The sequence below is a fragment of the Homarus americanus genome, unplaced genomic scaffold (assembly GCF_018991925.1).
Source record: "Homarus americanus isolate GMGI-L3 unplaced genomic scaffold, GMGI_Hamer_2.0 scaffold54443, whole genome shotgun sequence".
NCBI lineage: Eukaryota > Metazoa > Arthropoda > Malacostraca > Decapoda > Nephropidae > Homarus > Homarus americanus.
Genome location: NW_024750852.1, coordinates 7,929,142 through 7,951,751, shown reverse-complemented (window position 1 = coordinate 7,951,751; position 22,610 = coordinate 7,929,142). Strand labels below are relative to the sequence as shown.

Sequence of the window (22,610 nt, the reverse complement as noted above, 5' to 3'; positions counted from 1 at the left end):
TCCTTCCCCCTTCCCCATCCCCTCCTTTCACTCCTCCCATCCCCTCCTCTTCCCCCTCCCATCCCCAGAATGCATCTTGGAAGAGAAAAAGAGGCCACTGGCGAATAATGTGGCTCAAGGGAATAGGATTGGTGGAAGACTCACGCCTGGGAAAAACAGAATAATGCCTGGCGAAAGATCGGACTTGGCAGGCGTAGAGGAGGAGGAGGGGTCATGTGTGTCCAGGTGAGTTATGTGGGTGTGAATGTTGGTTGTGGAATGTTATTATGGGTGTGAATGTTGGTTGTAGAAATATCACTTAGAAATTGTGTCATGTAAAAAATATATTATCAAAAAATTGTTTCCTTGCAAAAAAATCGTGTAAAAAGCTTGTAAATTTATCACTGGCTAGAAAAAAAAACCACGTAGGTATATATTTTATTTTCCTTCGCGTATAATGACAAAATTATTCCTTGAAAAAAAAAAGTGAAGCAAAAATATTCAAGCATAAACATAAATTCGAGTCTTGGAAGAAAATAGACAAGACTGAAGGGAAGAAAAAGATTAATTCAGGTGGGGAAAAATTTACCTTGTGATATATTATGACCTGTAGGATATAATGTGAGATAAGATTACTTGGTGGATATATTTTTTTTTATCTTTTGAGGAAGATTTTTTTTTTTAATAAGGAAGAATTGATGACTTTATTCCCGTGATCTTACCTGTTCATGTGTGTTTATATCTGCAGGTAAAGTTGTTGTTATTATTATTATTATTATTGTTTATATTATTATTATTGTTGCGGTTATTATTGTTGTTATTGTTATTATTTTTATTAAAGTTGCTCAGTTGTTTAATTATTAGTTAAGGCAAGGTGCGTCATAGCCTCTTTCTGCCCAGTTAATTAAGATGTTAATGATATGTTTGTCTTTCTTAATTGACTTACATGTACAGCAAATAAAGTTATATTAAATTATGATTGGATGATACATTGTGATTTTCTGTAGCGGTTACTGTATTAAGGCCGACTTTATTTGATCCTGTGAGATGAGTTTAATTTACTAATGCTGTTAGATTCGTTTACAAATGTTGTTTACTGTATTTAGGATAGTTTAATGTAATGTAATAATGGTTTTAGTTAAATGAGATGGAGTTTATATCGTGTTTGTCCATACGAGTTTAGTCTGTATGAATGTATGTTGGGTTGATGGGTTATATATTTAGGTGTGTATATGCTGGTGTATGGATTGTATATACTGTACATACATGAATACTTAGACAAACAAGTATTTTTTTTTTACGTTAATATTTACTGAAGAAGTCATAGATATAAATTAATGCTTTATGTCGATTAATTTCTCACTACGTAAACACAATGAGCTTCTCCTCACGTTGTTGTCGGTCTCTCCTTTCACCATTATCTCCCTTATCTCCTCATTACCTTCCCTGGGACAGTGCTTCACCCCCTCACCCTCCCCCCCCCCCTCCTCTCCTCCTCCTCCTCCTCCTCCTCCTCCCACCCCATCAGGATGTTGGCGATGAGGTCCTCTGCGTCCGAGGTTAATCTGCAGAAGTGCCGGAGTGTGCCATCGTCTTGGGCGCGTGGGTAGTTACACCGAGGATAATTGGTTGTTAGTGGAAGTTAGGGAATGAGGAGGGGGGGGGGAGCAGGTCCTGGGCATTAGGCTAATCTGGGGACGCGTTGGGGGGAGGAGGGAGGAAGGGAGGAAGGGAAGGAAGGAGGGATGGACGAAGGAATGAAGGTGGGATAGAGGAAAGGGAGGGAAGGAGGGATGGAATGAAGGAGTAAAAGAAGGAAGGGTGGAGGGATGGAATGAAGGAGTGAAGGAAGAAAGGAAGGAGGAAATCGATTTATTTGATTTGATTTCGGTGTTCATTTTATGTAAGAATATTTGGTTAGGTTAGGTTACAATACAGTGTTTGGTGCATGTCTTAACCTGTTGAGGACGATGGTTTAATTTATAACCCTTTGAGGTCTTTACCATTGATTCTAACGTTGTATGAATTATTGATATAAGTTTACCAGTCCTTCCTTCCTTCCTTCCTTCCTTCCTTCCTTCCTTCCTTCCTTCCTTGCCCCCTCCCTCCCTTCCTTCCTTCCTTCCTTCTTTCCTTTCTTTCTTCCTTCCTTTCCTGTTGTCCTTCTTCACCCCACAATCAGTGTCCACATATCGCCTGGTTACTCCCAACATGCATCCTTGCTTTGTACACACACACACACACACACACACTACAAACACCTCTCTCTCTCCAACACTCTCCAGTCCTCGTACACCCACTCCACACCACTCACACTCGCCTCGCTTCCTCTTGACTACAACACATCCTTCTCTCTTTTTAAAATGTTCTCTCCTCATCTTGACAGAGCTTCCACCACCCATTCCTCCAACAGACAAACGGAATAAGTTTTTTTTTATTTTAGAATTTTTTTTTATCTTGGTGTCTTTACCTGTGTTTACCTGTTGAAAGAAAGGGAAAATTTCATGAATAAAGTAAAAAATTATGAATAAAAAAGAAAATTCATGAATAAAGCCTCCTCAGCCGGCCACAGCCTCCTCAGCCGGCCACAGACAGCCTCCTCCCTTCTGATCCACTATTAGAGGTCACGGATCATTAGATCAAGGTCAAAAAGGTCACTTAAGTAGAGTTGGGATATTATACAGCAAGTTTAAAGGATTAAGTAAATATACATCCGCCATATAGGGGATTAAACTAGTGTACGCCTGACTGACACTTCACTCGCTGCGCCATGTGTGTGTTTGTGTGTGTGTGTCGTAAATGTGTGTCGCTCCTGAATGTGTGTTTTTCATTTACACGGTTTGCTTACTACTAACACTTCACCCGGGATGGAGTGCAGTCAAAAGCACTGAAGTATTATATGTGTATGGCGTTTGTTTTTCATCTTTAGAGGGAAAATAAAAACTGAAATTAACTGAATAAACTCGTGAAATTAACTGAATAAACTCGTGAAATTAACTGAATAAACTCGTGAAATTAACTGAATAAACTTGTATAGTATACTTTAAAGGGGAAAAATAACAAAGTCGTGAAAATAACATAACAAATTCATTATTCGTATTATAAATTAGTATCGTATTTTATTATTGTTTCAGCACCTGGTTCCTGCCATGTGTTACCTGTCGGATTTCCTTAATTACAACAGGACGACAATAAGTTGAGCTTTACGACACTTCGCCAAAGGTAAGTCTTAAGGTATTTTTGATGTGTGATGTGGATTTTGTCTGCCAGTTTATGTTGTTTTTTGTCGACATGGAAGAGGTTTAGGTTTAATCGTTTGTATAGTTAAAAATAGATGAGATTATTTGTGTTTAATGATAGAGATGGTAGTTAGTGGTATAGCCTTGTTAATGTTGATAATTAATGGTTTATTGAAAGAACATGGCAGTTAAAAGGGTAAAAGATATATGATAAAGGTAGATGATGAAGGTTACATAATTAGGGGAATGGGTCACTTGGTTGATAAATAATGTTACAAGTGACTTAAGTGGTGCATGATACAGTATAATGACAAGGGGGGAGGGTCATTTAACACGGAATTTTAACATAATAACAGTGAGAGTGACTGGGAGTGTATACAGGTTAATTACGAGTTGTTGATAATTTTTGCAATGGTTGAGAATGGGTCTGTTGTTCTTATAGCGATCAGTACGTAGTCGTCCTACCTGACCTACCTGAAGCTGTGTGTGTGTAATAATAATAATAATAATAATAATAATAATAATTAACGGTTTATTGAAAGAGCTTGGCAGCCAGAAGGCTGAAAATATACAGTTACATATTTGGGGAATGGGTTACGAGTGTGTGTGTGTGTGTGATGACAGGCTCGTACGGACACCTCCTAGATTGACTAGATCCCATTGTGTAGTGTATACAAGTGGAGTCTACCAACATATGGATCACATTGTCAGCCCACCTGCACCCTTACCTGTACCCCCCCCCTCCCAATTCTGGTGCACGGACAAAAACACACTCACCGGAACAAAAACTCACCGGACAGGTTAGGTGTCACAATATTAACTTTTAGGGGTTAGCCATTTACTGGATGAGCTTTTTGTCCTAACCCCCCCCCCTGCCCTCTGCACCTCTCCTGCCCTCCACCCCATAGTCCATCACAGAGCAAGAAAAATAAAAACTAGCTCACTTGTCTCGGCGGGGCAGGAGAGAGAGAGAGAGAGAGAGAGAGAGAGAGAGAGAGAGAGAGAGAGAGAGAGAGAGAGAGTCTTATTCTTGGGGAAAATAAAACAACATAAAAGATGTATATCAGCAAGTAGCTTGTCTGGCCTCCCTCCTCCCCCACACTGCTGCCGTGCCTCCCTCCCACCTCCCACACCTGCCGCCGTGCCTCCCTCCCACTCTCCCAGCACCTCGCCGCTGTGCCTCCCCCTCCCCCTCCCCCTCCCACACTGCCGCCGTGCCTCCTCCCACTCTCCCACACTGCCGCCGCCTCCCTCCCTCTCTCCCAAACTGCCCGCCGTGCCTCCCTTCCGTCCCACACTGCCGCCGTGCTCTTCCCCTCTGTCCCACACCGCCGCCGTGCCTCCTCCCTCCCTCCCTCTCTCCCCACACCGCCAGGCCTTCCCTTCCCTCCCACACTACCGCCGTGCCTCCTCCCTCCCTTCCCCCTCTCCCACACTGCCGCCGTACCTCCCCCTCCCACACTGCCGCCGTGCCTCCCTCCGTCCCTCTCTCTCTCCCACACCGTCGCCGTGCCTTCCCTTCCTCCCACACTGCCGTGCCTCCTCCCTCCTTCCCTCTCCCACACTGCCGCTGCACTCTCCCTCTCCTTCCCTCTCTCCCACACTGCCGCCGTGCCTCCCCCCTCCCTCCCACACTGCCGCCGGCCTCACCACCAGTACATGACTATATTTTATATTAATTCACAGTGCGGAGACGAGCAGCCACTTCCCCCGACGCATCATTTTTTATATCTCCATCTCTTCGTTCTTGCTTCTCTCCGTCCGCCCATCTCTCTCCGGGGTTTTGAAGGTATTAATCAGACAGGTTGCTGTTAGGTTGGGTTAGGTTAGGTTAGGTTAGGTTAGGTTGGATTAGGTTAGGTTAATATTGTACTCTCATCTCTCCTTTTTCTCCATTCCGTCCCTTCATCTCTCTCTGGGGTTTTTGAAGGTACTAATCAGAGAGGGGGAGTGAGGGGTGGGCGGCCTCTCCTGCTGGGGGTAGTAAGTGCGGGCGGCTACAATATCAAACCGTTATTAGGGATTAGCGGAGCAGCCAATAAAGATTATAGAGGGATCAAAGTCAGGATCAGCTGACTGCCACGTGCGTCTCCCCCATCCAGCTGAGTTCTGGCGGGAAACACAAAAACAGCGGATTTATATTTTTTGGCGCGAACAAAACGTAAACAAAGTATTTTTTTTTTATTCTATCATTTTTTCCCCGTCTGTGTAATCGTATTAGTTTTTTTTTTCATGTACGGTATAAGGAAGGGATGATAATTGATAAATAGAGGAAAAATGGTTGGAGATAAAGGATGAGGGGAGTTATTTACATAATCCGGGAATAGCGTGGGATTACCCTAATACCGTACAGTGTAGCAAAACATCCCTTGTGACCCCGTGAGAACTTCCTCCCACAACACCCTCCTCTTCCTGCGCTTCCCTTCTTCTTCCTCTTCATCTTCTTCCTCTTCTTCTTCCTCTTTCTTCTCTTTCTTCTCTTTCTATTCTTCCTCTCTTCCTCTTCTTCCTCTTCTTCCTGCTCTTCCTCTTCTTCCTCCCCTTTTTTAATGCTGCTCCAATCCACCTTCCCCTCCTCTTTATCCTTCTTTTCTTTTTCTTACTCCTCCTTTTCTTCTTATTTCTCTTCTTCCTACTCCGCCTCCTCTTCTTTTCCAAGTTTCTTCTCTAACTCTTACCTTCTCCTTCCTGTCCATTAGAGGTGACACTTTGTTTCTGTATGTTAGAGGTGACATCATTCCCTGAGGCACTGCTCTGTTTCTGTCTGTTAGAGGTGGCACTATCTCTGCTTGTGTCTGCTGGAGTTGGCACTGTTCCCACAGGCTCCTGTTGGAGCTGGCACTGTCTCTGTTTGTGTCTGCTGGAGTTGGCACTGTCTCTGCTTGGAGTGCTGGTGGCACTGTTCTGCTTGAGTGTTGAGGTGGCACTGTCTCGTTTTGAGTGTTGGATATGGTACCGTCTTTGTTTGAATGTTGGAGATGTACTGTCTCTGCTGGAGTGTTGGAGGTGGCACTGTCTCTGCTTGAGTGTTGGAGATGGCACTGTCTCTGTTTGAGTGTTGGAGATGGCACTGTCTCTGTTTGTGTCTGTTGGAGATGGCACTGTCTCTGTTTGAGTGTTGGAGATGGCACTGTCTCTGTTTGAGTGTTGGAAGTGGCACTGTCTCCACTGATGCTGTTGGTATTGATGGTGATAAGGATGGTGGGGCTAACAACAACAACAATAACAACAATAATAATAATAACAACAACAACAACAACAATAACAATAATAATAATAACAACAACAATAATAATTAATAACAACCACAACAATAATAACAACGTTTCTTCATCACCATAAGGGTACGTGAACACATTACCAAGAGAGACATAATACACTTGAGTTGTATCTGTACTACCCCAGTAATTTAACACGTCTAGTGCACTCACCCAGCTGGACTGTCCCGACACAAGAAACCTTTACATCATTAACGTCCTCTGTGTCTCAGGCTCCCTCAGGCTCTTTCACACGGCACCTGAAGACCGTAATCGTATGTGTAGGGGCTGGGAATTAGAATAAGTGAATGTGGTAATGGTTAGCGATAGTTCAAGGGGAGGATTTGTTGAGGTAGCGTCAGTGTGTGGGGAGGTAAACAATGGTTAGAGTTATTGTGTTGGTTAATGATCGATGTGGTTAAATAATAATGGTCAATGTTTTAACTATTATGGGAAAAAAGATCTATCAAACTATATTATTGCTCTGGTTTAGTAAAAACAAAACTCGATTATTTAACTCTTATTGTGGGTAAAAATTTTATCAAAGTATATTTGTTTTTAGTCAGAAATATCTATCAAACTATGATTTGTTCGAGTGGATTAGACCACCTGGGAATTACGTTCATAAATGGTGAAAAAAAAATCAACATTCATTTTTTTTACCCGTTTTGATCACAGTCACGTAGTGTGTTTACCTGTCGACAAAAAGTTTCAGTTTTCCGTGATTTGTGTAAAAGTTTATATATTTCAGTATCATATAATGTTAGTTAATATTTTACTTTGAAGAAATTAAAGCGATATTGGGATGATAATTATATAACTGGGAATAATAATCTTTGTCTTTACGGTTACAAGGACTGTGTGAGGTGTATCGGCGGTGCTCTATCACTCCCTTGAAATAAAGTTGATGGTTAGGTTAGGTTAGGTTAGGTTAGGTTAACTTTGGGTAGGTTAGGTTCACTCGCTGGTTTAAATTTTTTTTTTCTACTGGTGAGTTCTGTCTGTCTCTCTATATATCACCAGCCAGAATTAATCTCTCATCTGCCAGAAGGGACCTGACCGCTGCTGTCTTCAGTTTCCGGGTGTCAGAGAGGATAGAGGAAAAGTGTATGTGTATAGTAATGGTGTTAGGGAAAATCCAGGAACTAAAAGCTGTGCAGTAAATCATTTAAACGGTAACAGATCATATCCAGAGAGTTTAGTGTGTGTGTTTTTCTTATCAGACTCAAAGATTATTGTTAATCTTGCTGTAAGTAGACCAAGAGGGTAAAGCATTCAAACCACAGCAGCTAGGCCCCTACAACACGGATCTCTCATGCCAGTGTAAAGATCTGATTCATCCAAACAAAACCCGATTCTTTCTTGTTTCCCAAATTGGTATGTGTTTTTTTTCAGTCCTTTCTTTTCGTACCCAACATCCCATGATTGCATTTAGATTACTATTTCGACCACCAACATTTACTTCAGGGTACAGCTTTCTAGGTTATCTTTCGTATTTATAAACGAGATTTAAATGGGAGGAAAAATTACAACTTTCTTGAGGAACTTAATCAGAATTATAGTACACGATGCAGCTTTCTCAATCCTGGCAAACCAAAAATCACATCCAATCTATATCACTGCGGACTATGTTTTCAGGCCAGGTTGCTCAAGTGACCTGAGATGTACTCGCTCCAGAAAGTATCTTAACGGAGAGGTACCGATAAATGTCAGAATGAGCACTACGACTCCTGTTGTCTTGGTAGGGTTGTCAAAATCCTTCGTCAGTTCTGCCATACTTTCTAACGCAAAATCGTAAAGATATTTTTTTTTGCATCGCGTACATGACTTAACCTTGGGACCCACAAGCTGTCATATAGAGGAGGATCTTCTTCCCAGATTAACACCAGGACAAGAGAGAGGAGCGCCCCAGCCTCGGTAAACAAAGTGGTCGTCTTCATCCCTCATCATCAGTCTTTCATCTGAGGTTCAATAGGTGCAGCTTTCCCATTATGCCACACTCTATATTGTTATAACTTCATTGTTAGTCTTTTTTTTTTTTCTCAGTGTGACGAAAATATGTTTTTATTTCTCATTATGACGTGTTTTTATTTCTCAGTGTAACGTGATTTTTTTTTCTTCATGGAGTAAACTTTTAATTTCCTATGGGGGTTTAGTCGTGTCTTTCTGCTGATGGTTGATGGTTGTAGTTACTTTTGGGCCTACCAGGAGAGGAGTTTGTTTGGGGGGGGGTGGAGGGTAGTGGTAGTGACGTCTTGTCTGTCCTGATGGTGTGTGTCCTGTGTGAGTCTTGGCCGTATTCTCTTTCTTTCTTTCTTAATTTCCTCTCTCTCTCTCTCTCTCTCTCTCTCTCTCTCTCTCTCTCATATCATCAACGGCCCTAGATATAGAAAAAAACTTGGACCTAAAGAATTTACTGTACTACCTCCTCCCTCCTTTCTCATTCTCCTCCTCCTCTCCCCAGCATCTCCTTCCTCTTCCTCCTCTCCCCCTCTCTTTCTTCCTTGTCCCACCTTAAGCGTTCTTCCCCTCCACTTGTCTCCTCTCGTCTCTTCTGTTCCTCTTCTTCTACCCTTCGTTGCCCCTTCTCTTCTTCCTTCCCTCCTTCCCTCCCTCCCTTCTTTTCTCGTCCTCCTGCCTCCCTACCCCCTGTCCTTCTCACTCTCCCATTTTCTCCTATCTCGTCTCCCTTCTCTCTTCTGTCTCCCTGTTTCGTCTCCTCTTTCCCTTCATCTCTCTCCCCAACTGTAACCCGTCTAGTCCCTTCTCTCTCTTTATTTCCCCCTACCCCATATCTCTGTCCATGTTCCCTCCACCCGTTACTCTCCTATCTTTCATCTCCTCTTCCTCCTCCCCCTTCCATTACCCCAGCTGGAGGTCATTCGTGTCATTACAAAACTACCAACATCATAGTCATCAGCATCGTCGTCCAGTCTCCCCCAACACGACCCTTCTACCCCCCCGACCCCCCCCCCCCCCCCCTGCACCCACCCTTAAAAAAAAACACGACCTCACCAGCTTACAGAAACGCCAGGAAGTCTCACAGGCCGGAGTCTCCATTGTAGCTCCTCTTTTTCAACAATCTCGTCCTCCTACCCCTCGCGCCCTCCCAACACCCGCAGCTCCCGAAGGCCGAAACTCCCGAAGGCCGAAACTCCCGACCGAAAGGAAGAGGAGGTTTTAACCCCTTACGACGGTGGGTGGCTTAGCTCTATCTTGCCCCCCGGGACTGGTTGTTGGGGTGGGTGGGGAGGGGAGGGGGGAGGCTATCTCAGTGATCGGCGGACACAAGTATTAACTTCCATTTCATCGGCGGATTTTATATAACGAGTTTGTCGGTGTCGCTTTACGGTCACACTCTTGTCGGGTTTCCAGGGAGACCAGAGGGTGATGCTGTCTTCACTCTGTCGGTAGGAGGTTTAAGAATGTGTCTTAAGAGGGCGAAGTTTGGGTTATAGCCGAGAATGAGTTAACTTCCACTTTGGCATCATGATTTACACTGAGAGACCCTCGATCTTGATATGATTGATTCTAGTGATCCTGGTGACAGAATAGTTAGGGTCTGGGACGGCCATAGTGTAGTGCTGGAGTGAGTTGGTGTGAGTCCCGCCCCTGGTTCCCCCTCTACCCCCCCCCTCCCCCCTCCCCCCCAAGCCTGGATCTGCGTCACTGCCACCTTATATTATTTTCTTTATTTATATTTTTCCTTGTTTATTTTATTTTTTCTATGTATTTTTTTTTACCAATTTATATACTGTATATATTTTGTTTTCTATTTATTCACCTATATTCAAATCTTCTTCGTTTTATTCTTAGTTATTTATAAATATTTGTTAACACAATGTACTGTTATTTATCATGAAGTAATCCTGCTCGTTATAAACTATATTTTTTTCAACTATTTCCAATTTATTTCTCTCTCTCTCTCTCTCTCTCTCTATCGTTTTCTTTTTTCCACTTGAATACACACAGGAATTTGACCTACCCCGGTTGATGGATCTCTTCGCAGCCTGTAATTAAAGTTTGATTAAGATCGTGTGTGTGTGTGTGTGTCGTTAGGGGGGGGTCGGTGCACGTCGCAGTTGGAAGGCTCTGACTGGCACGCGACGACCCTGTCAGTAAACCCCAGTGGTGAGGACACGGCGCTCAGCTGGGGGAGTGGGTGGCGTTGAGGCGTAAAGAAGGGTAAGTGTTTTAACCTCTCTCTCTCTCTTCTTCTCTCTCTCTCTCTCTCTCGTTTGACCAACCCTCTTCACTCCTACCCTTTCCTACCCAACCCATCTCACCCCTGAACACAACCCTACAGTGGTAACTAGTGCACAGGTGTGATGTATGGGGCGATTATATGCTGGAAATTAGGGAGGCGGGCACATTGGCATTCCCGCTTTGTGGATGACTGCGGGAATTACATTGGAGCAGTGGTGTGGGCGGTAACAATGGCGGTGATGGTGAGGAGGGTGGGTAAAGTGGCACTGGAAGAGGAGTGTGGCACCATAGAGGGACTAATGGCCTCTAGGCACTTAAGCTGATGGTACTGGAGGTTATCATATGTAAAGGCTAGATGGTGGTGAGGGAGAGAGAGAGAGAGAGAGAGAGAGAGAGAGAGAGAGAGAGAGAGAGAGAGAGGACCGCGTGTTCTTTGTTTACATTCTGTCGACGATCAGCTGATGGGGGTTGTTTTGGTGTTGAGGGGAGGAGTTTGGGTGTGACTCTCTCTCTCTCTCTCTCTGACTTACTGCTGCACAATTGAAAGAGGTGCGCCTGAAGTGGTGGTTCCCGCGAGTAGAAAACGTGATGATGAATGTGTTTTGACGGCGAGTTGTACAGCCGGGCAGTGATGTGTACCAATAAGGGTATAGTTCCCTCTATTCCTCCGACCCGCTCCACACTTTACACACACACACACACACACACACACACACACACACGAGAGAGACGCCTGCAAAGTACACAATAGCAACGTCCATACGCGGCCCTTCTCTTCCCCCTCCCTTACTATACACACTTCCAATACACACAAAAGACACTTATATCCCACCCCTTCTTCATACATACATACATACATACATACATACATACATACATACATACATAATGGTTGTCCTTCATGTACTAGGATGTCATTCCCAAGGGCCAACTAGGCGTGAGTTTGTCGGCAACACAACAACAACATAAGTTAACGAGTTCCATGGTCCAGTGTCAAGGAATAATACGAGAAGATCGGACAACTCGCCAACTGCACTGGTTAGCCATTATCCAGGAACACGCTCCGCAAATCGATCAACATCCAGGTTCCCAATTATTGCTGGGTAGACAGAGGCAAATGGCGTAAAGAAACTTGCCCATAGTTCCACCCGGGACCACTCAATTGCGAAACGAGCATGCTGACCATTACATACATACATACATACAAGGCTTCAATGTGCGCCCTCCTCTCCTCCCTTTCCCCCCTCTCCTCCTCCCTCTCCTCCTCCTCCCTATCCTTCCTTCCCGTTCGTTTCTCTCCCCCTCTCTCCCCTTCCTCCCCTCTCTCCCCCTTCCTCCTCCCTTCCTCCCCTCTCTCCCCTCTCTCCTCTCTCCCCCTTCCTCCTCCCTTCCTCCCCTTCCTCCCCTCTTTTCAACATACACGGCTCTACAATATACAGTACACGACTCACACGTATAAACGCCGGACCTTATCTCCCCTCCCCTCCTCTCCCCTCCCCTCTTCTCCCCTCGACAGGGTAATCCAGGGGGAGATGTTAGCAACAGTATGGTGGGAGGGGACGGTGGAGGGGTGGGGAGAGGAAGAGGAAGGAAGGGTGAAGAGGAGAATGGGTAGGAGGAGGGAGGGGAAGAGAGAAGATGGTTGGGGAGGTTAGATTGGAAGGGAAAGGATGGAGGAGAAGACGAAGAAGGGATGAAAGGTTTGGAGAGGAGGAGTCAGGAAGATAGATTAGAAGGGAGAGGAAGGGTGGGGAGGATAGATGCCTACATAAACTACAAGGAGGAAGGCCAGGAATCCTCTCTCCCCTCCCCCTCCCCTCTCCCCAGCACTTGATAACGTGACGTGTTGGGCGATCCGTGGAATGTGGGAATTATGTGTGTGTGTGTGTGTGTGTGTGTGTGTGTGTGTGTGTGTGTGTGTGTGTGTGTGTGTGTGTGTGTGTTGTGTGTGTGTGTGTGTGTGTGTGTCTGTTCTCTCTCTCTCTCATGTGCTGTATCTTTTAACCTTGTGTATAAAGTCAATTGCTTTTGTCCCGTTTATATATATGTTTGCTTTTGTGCGTTGTTTGTCCTCTGTGCACTTCCTTCCTCCCCTTCTTCCTCCCCTTCTCCCCCCTTCCCTTCTTCCTCCCCTTCTTTCCCCCTTCTTCCTCTTCTTCCTGGTCTTTCCTCCCGGCGTAATGTAATGCAATTTTATTCATCTGATTGATTTCTTCTTCTTCTTCTTCTTCTTTATTCTAATTTTACCTCTGCCTCCTCTTCCATCCATCATCCCTTTCAGGCCCCTAACCTTCCTCCTTCCTTCCCTGCCACCCTCCTCCACTGTCAGCTCTCCCCTTCCACCTCCCTCCCTTCCATCACCCCCTTCCACCACATCCTCCCTTTCTGCCCTTGCCTACCCCTTCTTTCCTGCCCTTCCTGTTTTGTATTGCCATGTTCAGTGTCCAGTACTGCCCTCCTTCTCCTACCCGCTTCCCCTTACTTCTTTCGTTTCCTTTTATCCTTCCCTATTCCTCCTCCTCCGCCTCTTCCCTCTCTTCCTTCTTTCCTTCCTAGTTTCCTCTCTCTCTCTCCATCCATCCATCCATCATCCATCCATCCATCCATCCCCCTTCCTTCCTTCCTTCCTTTTCATTCCCTCTCTTTCCTTTCCCTCCCCCCCCCCTCTTGTCACCCTTCATCGCCCCAGCAGCTGAGTGGCCTTTGATGTGTAGTGAGGAGGAGCGCGACCAACCATCCCTGCTTTCTGCACGCCGCCCTCCCCCAGCCGCCTCCCTCCAGCCAGCCACCCCCCCCCCCCGCCACCCTCCCCCATGCCCCCCCCCTCATGTGATCTGGCCTTTTATCAGACCCATCATTTGTGTTTGTATTATATTTAACATCAGTTTTCATTCGATTTTCATTATGAGGTAACTACAGGTGGATATATTATATACCTGTATTGTCAATGTATGTATGTATGTATGATATGTCTCTCTCTCTCTCTCTCTCTCTCTCTCTCTCTCTCTTTGTTCAGTGATGGTACAAAACTATGCAAATTTTCAGTTGTTCTTTGTCAGAAAAAGCCAGCAGGGATCCCAATCACTGTGAGATTTAGGACGGACCCCAAAAATGTAAATAGACCACTTTTTTCTTTTGGAAATATTACGGTAACTGTTGAATATTTTTATTTTTTATTGTAGTTTTATATATATATTCAGTATGGATGGTGGGGGGTGGCAGTGTATGCATGTATGGTCAAAGTTTCCTCACCTGCCTTCACCAAATCATAAAATCAACTTTATTCTTTCTAACATAAATAAAGTAAGTTTATTCTCTCCATAATTATAATAATACTGATGAACCCAGAGGTCAGATCCACACAACATACCTGTATTAATTAATATGTTGAGTGGGGATTAGGTAACACTTATCTACTCCATGTAAGCAAGTATGTAAATATGATAGTCAAAATGGCGTCGAATTTGCACTGAGACTCTACCCTATGTAAATATGATAGTCAAAATGGCGTCGAATTTGCACTGAGACTCTACCCTAAATAGATAATTAGTTTGACATCTTTCAGTGTAATACAGTAGTTATGTAGTTAATGGTACAATAAGCCAGATGGTCTGAAGTCTTTACCGGTGTCACATTCTTTTATGCTTTAAAGGTTTATCACAAAAGTTTACATGCTGCTGAGTGTTCCGGAATGGGTACCGCCTCACTAACTGGCCAGACGTGCCTACTGTATATTCTAGCCTAATTATAAATACGTTCCTTTAGCACCAACCAGTCAAAGAGACAAAATTACGAAATCAGAATCTTTTTTTCAGAGAGATCCCCTTCCTTAATTGTGTGGCGCTAAGTGAACGCATCTAGTTAGGGTAAAATCTCGGCGTAAATGTGATGCCATATATTTTTTACAGTATTTTTTGGTTTTGTTTTACCGTAAGTCAGTCTGTTATGGGCCATTTTTAAAGATATTTGTTCGTGTTATTTATTAGACACTTACGGGCCACTGTTTTATTTAGTTTTTTTTTTCCATAAATTTATTTGATATGGGATTTTTTTTTTACGTTTATTTTTTGTCGTATCGTAAATTAATCTGTTAAGGTAATTTCTACATCTTTACTTAGGAGGAATAATCTTCACCTTACGAAGCTCTTGAGACTCCCGAGCCGGTGACAACAAAGAGGCTGCTTGGCTTTTTACGATCTTGTTACTTAAAGCAGTTCTATGTTGCTTGACATTTTATTCTGGCTAATGATATTAGAGGGCAACCAGAGACAACATGGCGGAGGTCTGTGTTGAGAGAAGTGTTATGGTTGACTTAGGTTTGGGGAGAGGAGAGGGAGAAATGGGGAAGGAGGAAGGTCTGTGTGTTAGGTTTGAGAGGGGTGTTAATGGTTGACGGGGCCTGGGGAGAAAGTGAAGGGAGTGGGGAAGAGGAGATGAAGAAAGGGAGGGGAGAGGAAGGGAAGGACAGAGGGAGAGATCTGGAAGGAAAGAGAATTAGGAGAGAAGGATAAAAATAGAAAATAATGGGGAGGAATTGAGAAAAATACAACGAGTGAGAAGAACGAACATGGAATGAAGAAAGGGGAAGAAAGAAAGAGCGAGATAAAGACAGAAGGTTTGACCCCAAGAAGAACTTTGCTATCAGTGGTGGTAACTTTTGGGACTATGTTAACGTATCATAAATCAACATAAAAAAGTGACTGTATTCTCAAAGATTTACCGGTTAGTTCCCTTCCCTTCCCTTCCCTTCCCTTCCTTAACACGAACACACACATTTGATGGTAGTAGTCTCAGCACAGTATCGAATCCATCTTTTTGGGGGACTTGGCGTACGTGAGGCCTCAATATGTGTGAAGTTACAAGGTATAAGGGGAAAAAAATTCTTGAGATTTTTTTTTGAGAATTTGAGAAGGAAGTTGTTGGGTAAGGTGGTGTGGAGGAGAGAGATGAGTGGAGAGGCAGGTAGGTACACTGGCCAGGTGTAAAGGAGGCAGACAACTATGTGCTCGTCTTAATGCACCAGCAGCCTTTGTTTACTCGACTATTTCACAAGCACACGGTCATCCAGGCTCCGCATCGGCACGTTTAGCTTTCAGGCATGGGAGCTGGCGTATATACTGTGAGCTGGGTCATATACTGTATGCTTGCTTGCACACACACGTTCATGCGTATCACTCTACAGTCTACTGCTACAGCTTGCACCACATTACGCTACACTATACGATACATTATACTATTCACAGGAGGTTATACCACACACACCCACCCACCCAATTCCACACACCCACCTCCACACACCACCCACCCACACCACACACCCACCCACCCACACCACACACCCACCCACACCACACCCCCACACACATCCACACACCCACACCACACCACACTAACCCTACCCACAAAAGCGTTAGTAACACAATCACACGCACAGGTAGACCTCAAAAAACTCTTAGCCACGGAGGTAAAGGCAACTCACACAGTACCCAGAGAGTGTCGGCGTGTTTACCTGAGTCATGTGTGCTTCAGTTTCCTACCCGCTGTGTGACTCAAGACCCGAGGAAACCAGGTGTTGCTTTACCTGGTGTGGACAGTGGCAGGTACACCGTAAATCAGGACGGGGGGATGTGTGGATGGTGATGGGGGAGGGTAGAGGAGGATAGGTGGTGAGGGGGTGGTGATGGGGAAGAGGATGATGGGGAGGTAGGATGATGGGAGGTGGGATGATGGGGGAGGTGGGGGGATGATGAGGAGAGGTGGTGATGGGGAGGTAGGGAGGTGGTGAGGAGGTGGGAGGTGGGTGAGGTGGTGATGGGAGGTGGTGGTGATGGGGGAGGTGGGGAGGAGGTGGTATTGGGGAGGTAGGGGAGGAGGGGGTGGAGAGGTGGTGGAGGTGAGGGAGGGTGTAGGTGGTGAGGGGTGGAGTGATGGGGGAGGGAGGTTATGATGGGGGATGATTGGGGAGGGTGGTGTTGGGGAGGGAGGGGGATAATGTCTTTCTCAGTTCTCTTCTATATATTGCCTCCTTCCTCTCCACTATTCTCCCTTTCTCTTCTCCTCAATCACTTCTCTCCCTCTCATTTCTTCCCCTTCACTCTTCCACCTCTTCGCCCCTACACCCTCTTCCTCCCCTACACCCTCTTCCTTCTTCTCCCCTCCCTTCCTTCCCCTCCCCTTCTTCCCCACCTCTCCTCCCTCCCCACATCTCCTCACTACACCCTCCTCCTCTCCTCCTCAACACCCACCTAGGAGCCAAGACTCACCTGGGGCTCATGGTATATGCTAATTGCCGCCGACACCTTAATTTGGCAGAGGGCATCATAAGCACTTTTGTGACCGCCCCTCGGATGCTGCCCAGGTAATTAGCAGCTGCCATCTTCAAGGTGATTACGCACGTGTGGAGTTAATTAGCTTACCTGACTAAGGGTTAAGGGGTTCTAATGGTTTCCGTGGGAAAGGGTGGTTATAGCTTAAGGTTTGGTTAGTGTACTGGCTAAGGGTTAAAGGAGTCTAATGGTCTCTGTCGATTAGGATGGTTTTATTTTGTATTTAACTAACCTAAAACCGGTTAAGGGGTAATGGGCTTAAAATGTTTCTGTAGGTAAACGCGAAGGTTATTTTTTCTTGTCTGGCTAAGGGTTCATAGATCTAATGATAACTGTACATAAAGGTGATTTAAAAACTTAATTTGAATGGTTAATGGCTATAATGGTAGTTGTACAAAAGGGTGATATTAGAATGCAAGTTAAATGGTTAATAAATCTAATGGTAACTGTACATAAGGGTGGTTTTAATATTTAGTATCTGGTCAAGAGTTAATGGATATTGAGTTTTCTTCCCCCCATTCGTAAGGTTGATTGTTGTTTAATGGTCACTTTTTTCACCTACCCCTAAATAATGGGTTTAATGGTCCCTACGCACAAGGAAGACGTTAGTATTTAGCCCATGAAGTAGAGAAATAATGGGTTTAAATGCGTTTGTAGGTAAGGGTGTCTTTACCTGTAAGTCCACTGGGTGATGGACCTTATGGTGGGTTGCGAGTGTATGTTAAGTGTAATGAGTTGTAATTACTATAAAGGAAGGGGGAGGAAGGGGAGGGGAGAGAGGAATAGGGAGGGGGAGGGGGTAGGAAGGCGGAGGGTCAGTTTTGTCAGCAGAGGTTTTTATTTTTTTTTGGTTTTTGTCCTGTGAGGTTTTGTCCTGTGAATTTTTTCCAGTGAGGTTCTGTCCGAAGAGTTTTGTTCAGTGATATTTTGACTGATGAGTTTTGGTCCAGTAAGGTTTTTGTCCGGTGAGGTTTTGTCCAATATATTTTGTCCGGTGAGGTTTTGTCCAATATATTTTGTCCGGTGAGGTTTTGTCCAGTTAGTTTTTGTCCGTACACCTACACCCACCTGCATCTCAGTATGTATGTACCTTTATGAAATTAAAAAAAATAAAAAAGTTATACTGAGAAATATTTTGAACTTGCCACAGTAAAACGTTTTCATAAGCGTCATATAAAAAAAAATCACCTGCAACGTTTAATTAATACACACCTTGTAAATCAATCGTATCACATTTTCTCTAAACGTTTTCTGAGAAGGTATTGTTAAAAACGTTTTATTGCACTGCGTCATTGTTTCATACGTGGTGAAATATTATTATGAGACGTTGCCGTAAGATGCTTCGTTAACATTTAATATGAGAGAGAGACTGCTTAAAAAAAAAAAACGTTTGATGAAAGTCCTCTCAATGTTTTAATGGGAGCGTGGTGTAAAAAACAACAACAACAACAATAAAAACAGCATTAATAATAACAAAACAATTATACCTCAAGCAACAACAACAGCAGTAATAACAAAGAGCAATAACACAGACAATAATAAGAAACATCAACAAAAAAACAATAACAGCAATAATAATGACAAGCAACAACAATAACATAAACAACAACAATAATAACAAAACATTAATAATAACATAAGCAACATAAACATTACCATAAACACAGACTTGTATATCAGACGTCGATTCAATAAACATCTAACACTAGTCCCACATTAACCCCTCAGTGGTCGAGTGTGTCCCGTCAACATGGTCAGGACTGATAAACAACATTATTAATCATGTTAAAAGGAATCGTGTGAGTAGGGAGGTCAGTGCTCTCTCTCTCTCTCTCTCATAATAAAAGATGCATTAAACCTGCTACACCTTATTAATAAACTTCATTAGCCTTTTAATCTCCAAGGAAAATGGCTTCGAAATAACTGAGTTTTTGGGCTGACGTCTTTCCTCACACCAAATGTACTGTAACAACATACTGTTTCTGTGTGTGTGTGTGTGTGTGTTTGTGTGTGTTTGTTTCATTTTCACATCAATTGACTTTATAAACATATCCGCTCGCCTTGATAACTACCTCCCCCCCCTCCACCCCACAGTAATGACTTCATCCACCTCACCAGGACGCTGTGGTTAGTGCCTTCACACCCTGGCCTCGACTGACAGCTGATGGCCAGGTGTACGTCGCTTTATATGTCCCGTAAATCATAACACGCTATAATCACTAGCTGGTAACCCCCCTCTCCTTCAGTCCCCCCTCTCCCCCACCTCCCCTCTCCCCCACCTCTCCTCTCCCCCACCTCCCCTCTCCCCCACCTCCTCCGGGTTCAATTTGCATGTATCCGACTGAGGTAAGTATTAGGTAATTTCGACTCATTACCTGTGAGTTACTGTATATAACTATTACCTGTATTGTGAAGGTGTATGACGCTTGGGATCACCTGAAGTTTAGACAACCCAATTTATTTTTGCCTGAGGAATAGACACCCTGACGCTGCTTGGGGGGGGGGTAGGTTAAGTTTTGCTTGGTTAGTTTAAGTTAGTTGGTTAGATTAGGTTTGGTTAGGTTAGATATGGTTAGTTAGGTTAGGGTTAATTTGGTTTGATTCAATTAAGTTTAGGGTAATTTAGGTTTGGTTAGGGTTGGTTAAGGTAGGTTAGGTTAAATTTGGTTAAGTTAGGTTAGCGTTAGAGTGGTTAAACAATTAAGAAAAGATATTTGTAATGGTGTGTACTGTACTGATCGTCTTAGGGGAGAAATACTTACTTTTTGTTTATTTAGTATTATTTTTTTTTTTTAGTACAGACAAATGCTTGATAAGTTTTCTTCACCCCAAAAAATACGGTTTCTAATTTATAACTTTTGATGTTTAGTGTAACGAGTAGATAACTTTCACTAGTTATTAATATCATGAAAATACACCGAGGAAATTAATTTTCTCTCTTGAGAATTAAAACTTTGCACATTAGCGAGATAAATGTTTTGTTTCATAGAGTATTTTTTTATTAAACAAAAATAATGTCGTTGTTCTTAAAAGATACTGAAAGGAAATATTTACATTTATTATAACATTATTTGTGTATGGAAACTTGGGAGTTGAAAGGGGGGAATATTTCTCTGGTAACGCCACCTTGTTACCTGGCTTTATTAGCAGTGTTACCTGGGCGTTACTAGCAGTGTTACCTGGGCGTTATTAGCATTATTACCTGGCGTTATTAGCAGAGTTACCTGGGCGTTACTAGCAGTGTTACCTGGGCGTTATTAGAAATTTACCTGGCTTTATTAGGAGTGTTACCGAGGCGTTATTAGAAATGTTACCTGGCGCTATTAGCAGTGTTACCTGGCGTTATTAGCAGTGTTGCCTGGCGTTATTAGGAGTGTTACCTAGGCGTTATTAGAAATTTACCTGGCTTTATTAGCAGTGTTGCCTGGGCGTTACTAGAAATATTACCTGGCATTATTAGCTAGTGTTACCTGGCGTTGTTAGCAGTGTTACCTGGGCGTTATTAGTACTGCTGCCTGGTGTTGTTAGCACTGTTAAATGACGTTGTCAGTAGTGTTACTTGGCGTTATTAGCAATGTTACCTGGCGTTATTAGAAATGTTACCTGGCGTTATTAGTTTTGTTGGCTGGCGTTATTTGCAGTGTTACCTGGGCATTATTAGCAGTGTTACCTGGGCGCTATTAGCATGTTACCTGGGCCTTAGTAGAAATGTTACCTGGCGTTGGTAGCAGTGTTACCTGGGCGTTATTAGCAGTGTTACCTGGGCATTATTAGCAGTGTTACCTGGGCCTTAGTAGAAATGTTACCTGGCGTTGGTAGCAGTGTTACCTGGGCGTTACTAGCAGTGTTACCTGGGCGTTATTAGCTGCTGCACCTTGTTACATCACGTTATCACCGACAAAAAGGAAACGAGGTGAAAATAATGTTGTCAATAGGATATGATGAAACCGCGATGACTGTCATTTATTGCAGAGAAGAGACAAAAACACGGTATAGTATTTTAGTTACGGTCATTTGATTATAGTAGCGGTGTACGGTTGTGGTTGAGAGTCATGTACTATAGGAGTTATTTACGGTTGTAGTTGTGGTTTTTATTTCAGTAGCGGTGTACGGTTGTGGTGGTGTCGGGTAAAAAAAAAAAAAGATTTACTACCAAAGCTCCATTTCCCTGATGATGGTATAAGAGTACAAACGAACGAACACTTCCGGTGGTTAAAGAAAACAAAAAAGACGGAGATCACATGAAGGTCACGCACCCCAGTTTATTTTACCTGATGGCTAAATACGCTAACCTAACCTAACCTAACCTAACCTAACCTAATCTAACCTAACCTTACGCTAACTTAACATGTCTTAACCTAACGCTAACTAAACCTAACCTAGCCTAACCTAACGCTACCTAAACCTAACCTAACCCTAACCTAACACCCCTCCCCCAGGTAGCGTTAGGGTGTTAATTCATCAGGTGAAATAACCCGGGGTGTCTAATCTGCAGGTGATCCCATGACAGCAAGGAACCAGAAGCATAAGTCTCGAGTCAACATCCGACAGACACGCCGCCAATGGGTTGAGTTTAACAGTGATATGATTTACACTTTTAAGTTGGGGTAATTTGCATACGAACGACCGGTAGATGAGGAGAGAAATTTGTTACCAGGGAAGGTGGTCTGTTGGGGTGACACATACATACATACATACATACATACATACATAGATGCATACATACATACCTGTACATACATACATCCATACATACAGGTAATCAGAGGATCTTCCTTACTCCCATCTGCCTCCTTTCCCCCAACTTTCCTCTCCTCCCGAACTCTCCCCTGACCTCAAGTCTTCCCTGACCACAAGTCTTCCTCGACCACAAGTCTCTCCCTGACCACAAGTCTCTCCCTGACCACGTCTCTCCCTGACCACAAGTCTCTCCCTACCACAAGTCTCTCCCTGACCACAAGTCTCGACCACAAGTCTCCTGACCACAGTCTTCCCCGACCACATTCCTCCCCGACCACAACACCTCATAAACTCTTCCTAATTGTCATCACCCCAGAAGCATCTCTTATCTGTAGTACTGTAAACCCCTTTTTCCTCTTTCCCAGCCTCCTATCGCTCTTCCTCCTCCTCTTCCCTCCTTTTCCCTCTTCCTCCTCCTCTCTTCCCTCCTTGTCCTCTTCCTCCTCCTCTTCCCTCCTTTTCCTCCTCCTCTTCCTCCTTTTCCTCTTCCTCCTCCTCCTTTCACTTCTCCCTGGTCCTACTCACTCCTTTCTCCCTCCTTTCTCCCTCCTTTCTCCCTCCTTTTCTCCCCTGTCACTCCTTCCTCCCCTTCCACCCTCCCTCTTTCTTTTCCTCATTTCTGCTCCCTCCTCCTTCCTCCTCCAACGGTCGCCAAATGTCACACCCAGTTACCCACATCTGTAAACCACATCTGTCACGGTATTGGGAGGTTATTCTACCCTTGTTATTGTTAAAATGGTGGGGTGTAGTGGTGGTGGTTGTGTGGTGGTGGTGGTGGTGGTGGTGGTGTTGGTAGGTGGTGGTGTTGTTAGGTGGTGGTGGTGTGGTGGTAGTAGTGGATGGAAGTGGTGATGGTAATTAGT

General features: G+C 44.0%; 1 protein-coding gene across 1 annotated transcript in view; it reads right to left on the bottom strand.

Annotated features, from left to right (window-relative positions):
• LOC121854235 overlaps positions 1-17,057 on the bottom strand; it is a 68,728-nt gene extending 51,671 nt beyond the window's left edge. Inside the window, exons 1-2 of the mRNA XM_042348749.1 lie at positions 16,945-17,057; positions 5,897-6,354 (exon numbers count right to left, since the gene is read on the bottom strand). Coding sequence (XP_042204683.1) covers positions 5,897-6,354; positions 16,945-17,057 — 571 coding nt within the window. The remainder of the gene's footprint in view (positions 1-5,896; positions 6,355-16,944) is intronic.
• Positions 17,058-22,610: the final 5,553 nt, after the last annotated feature.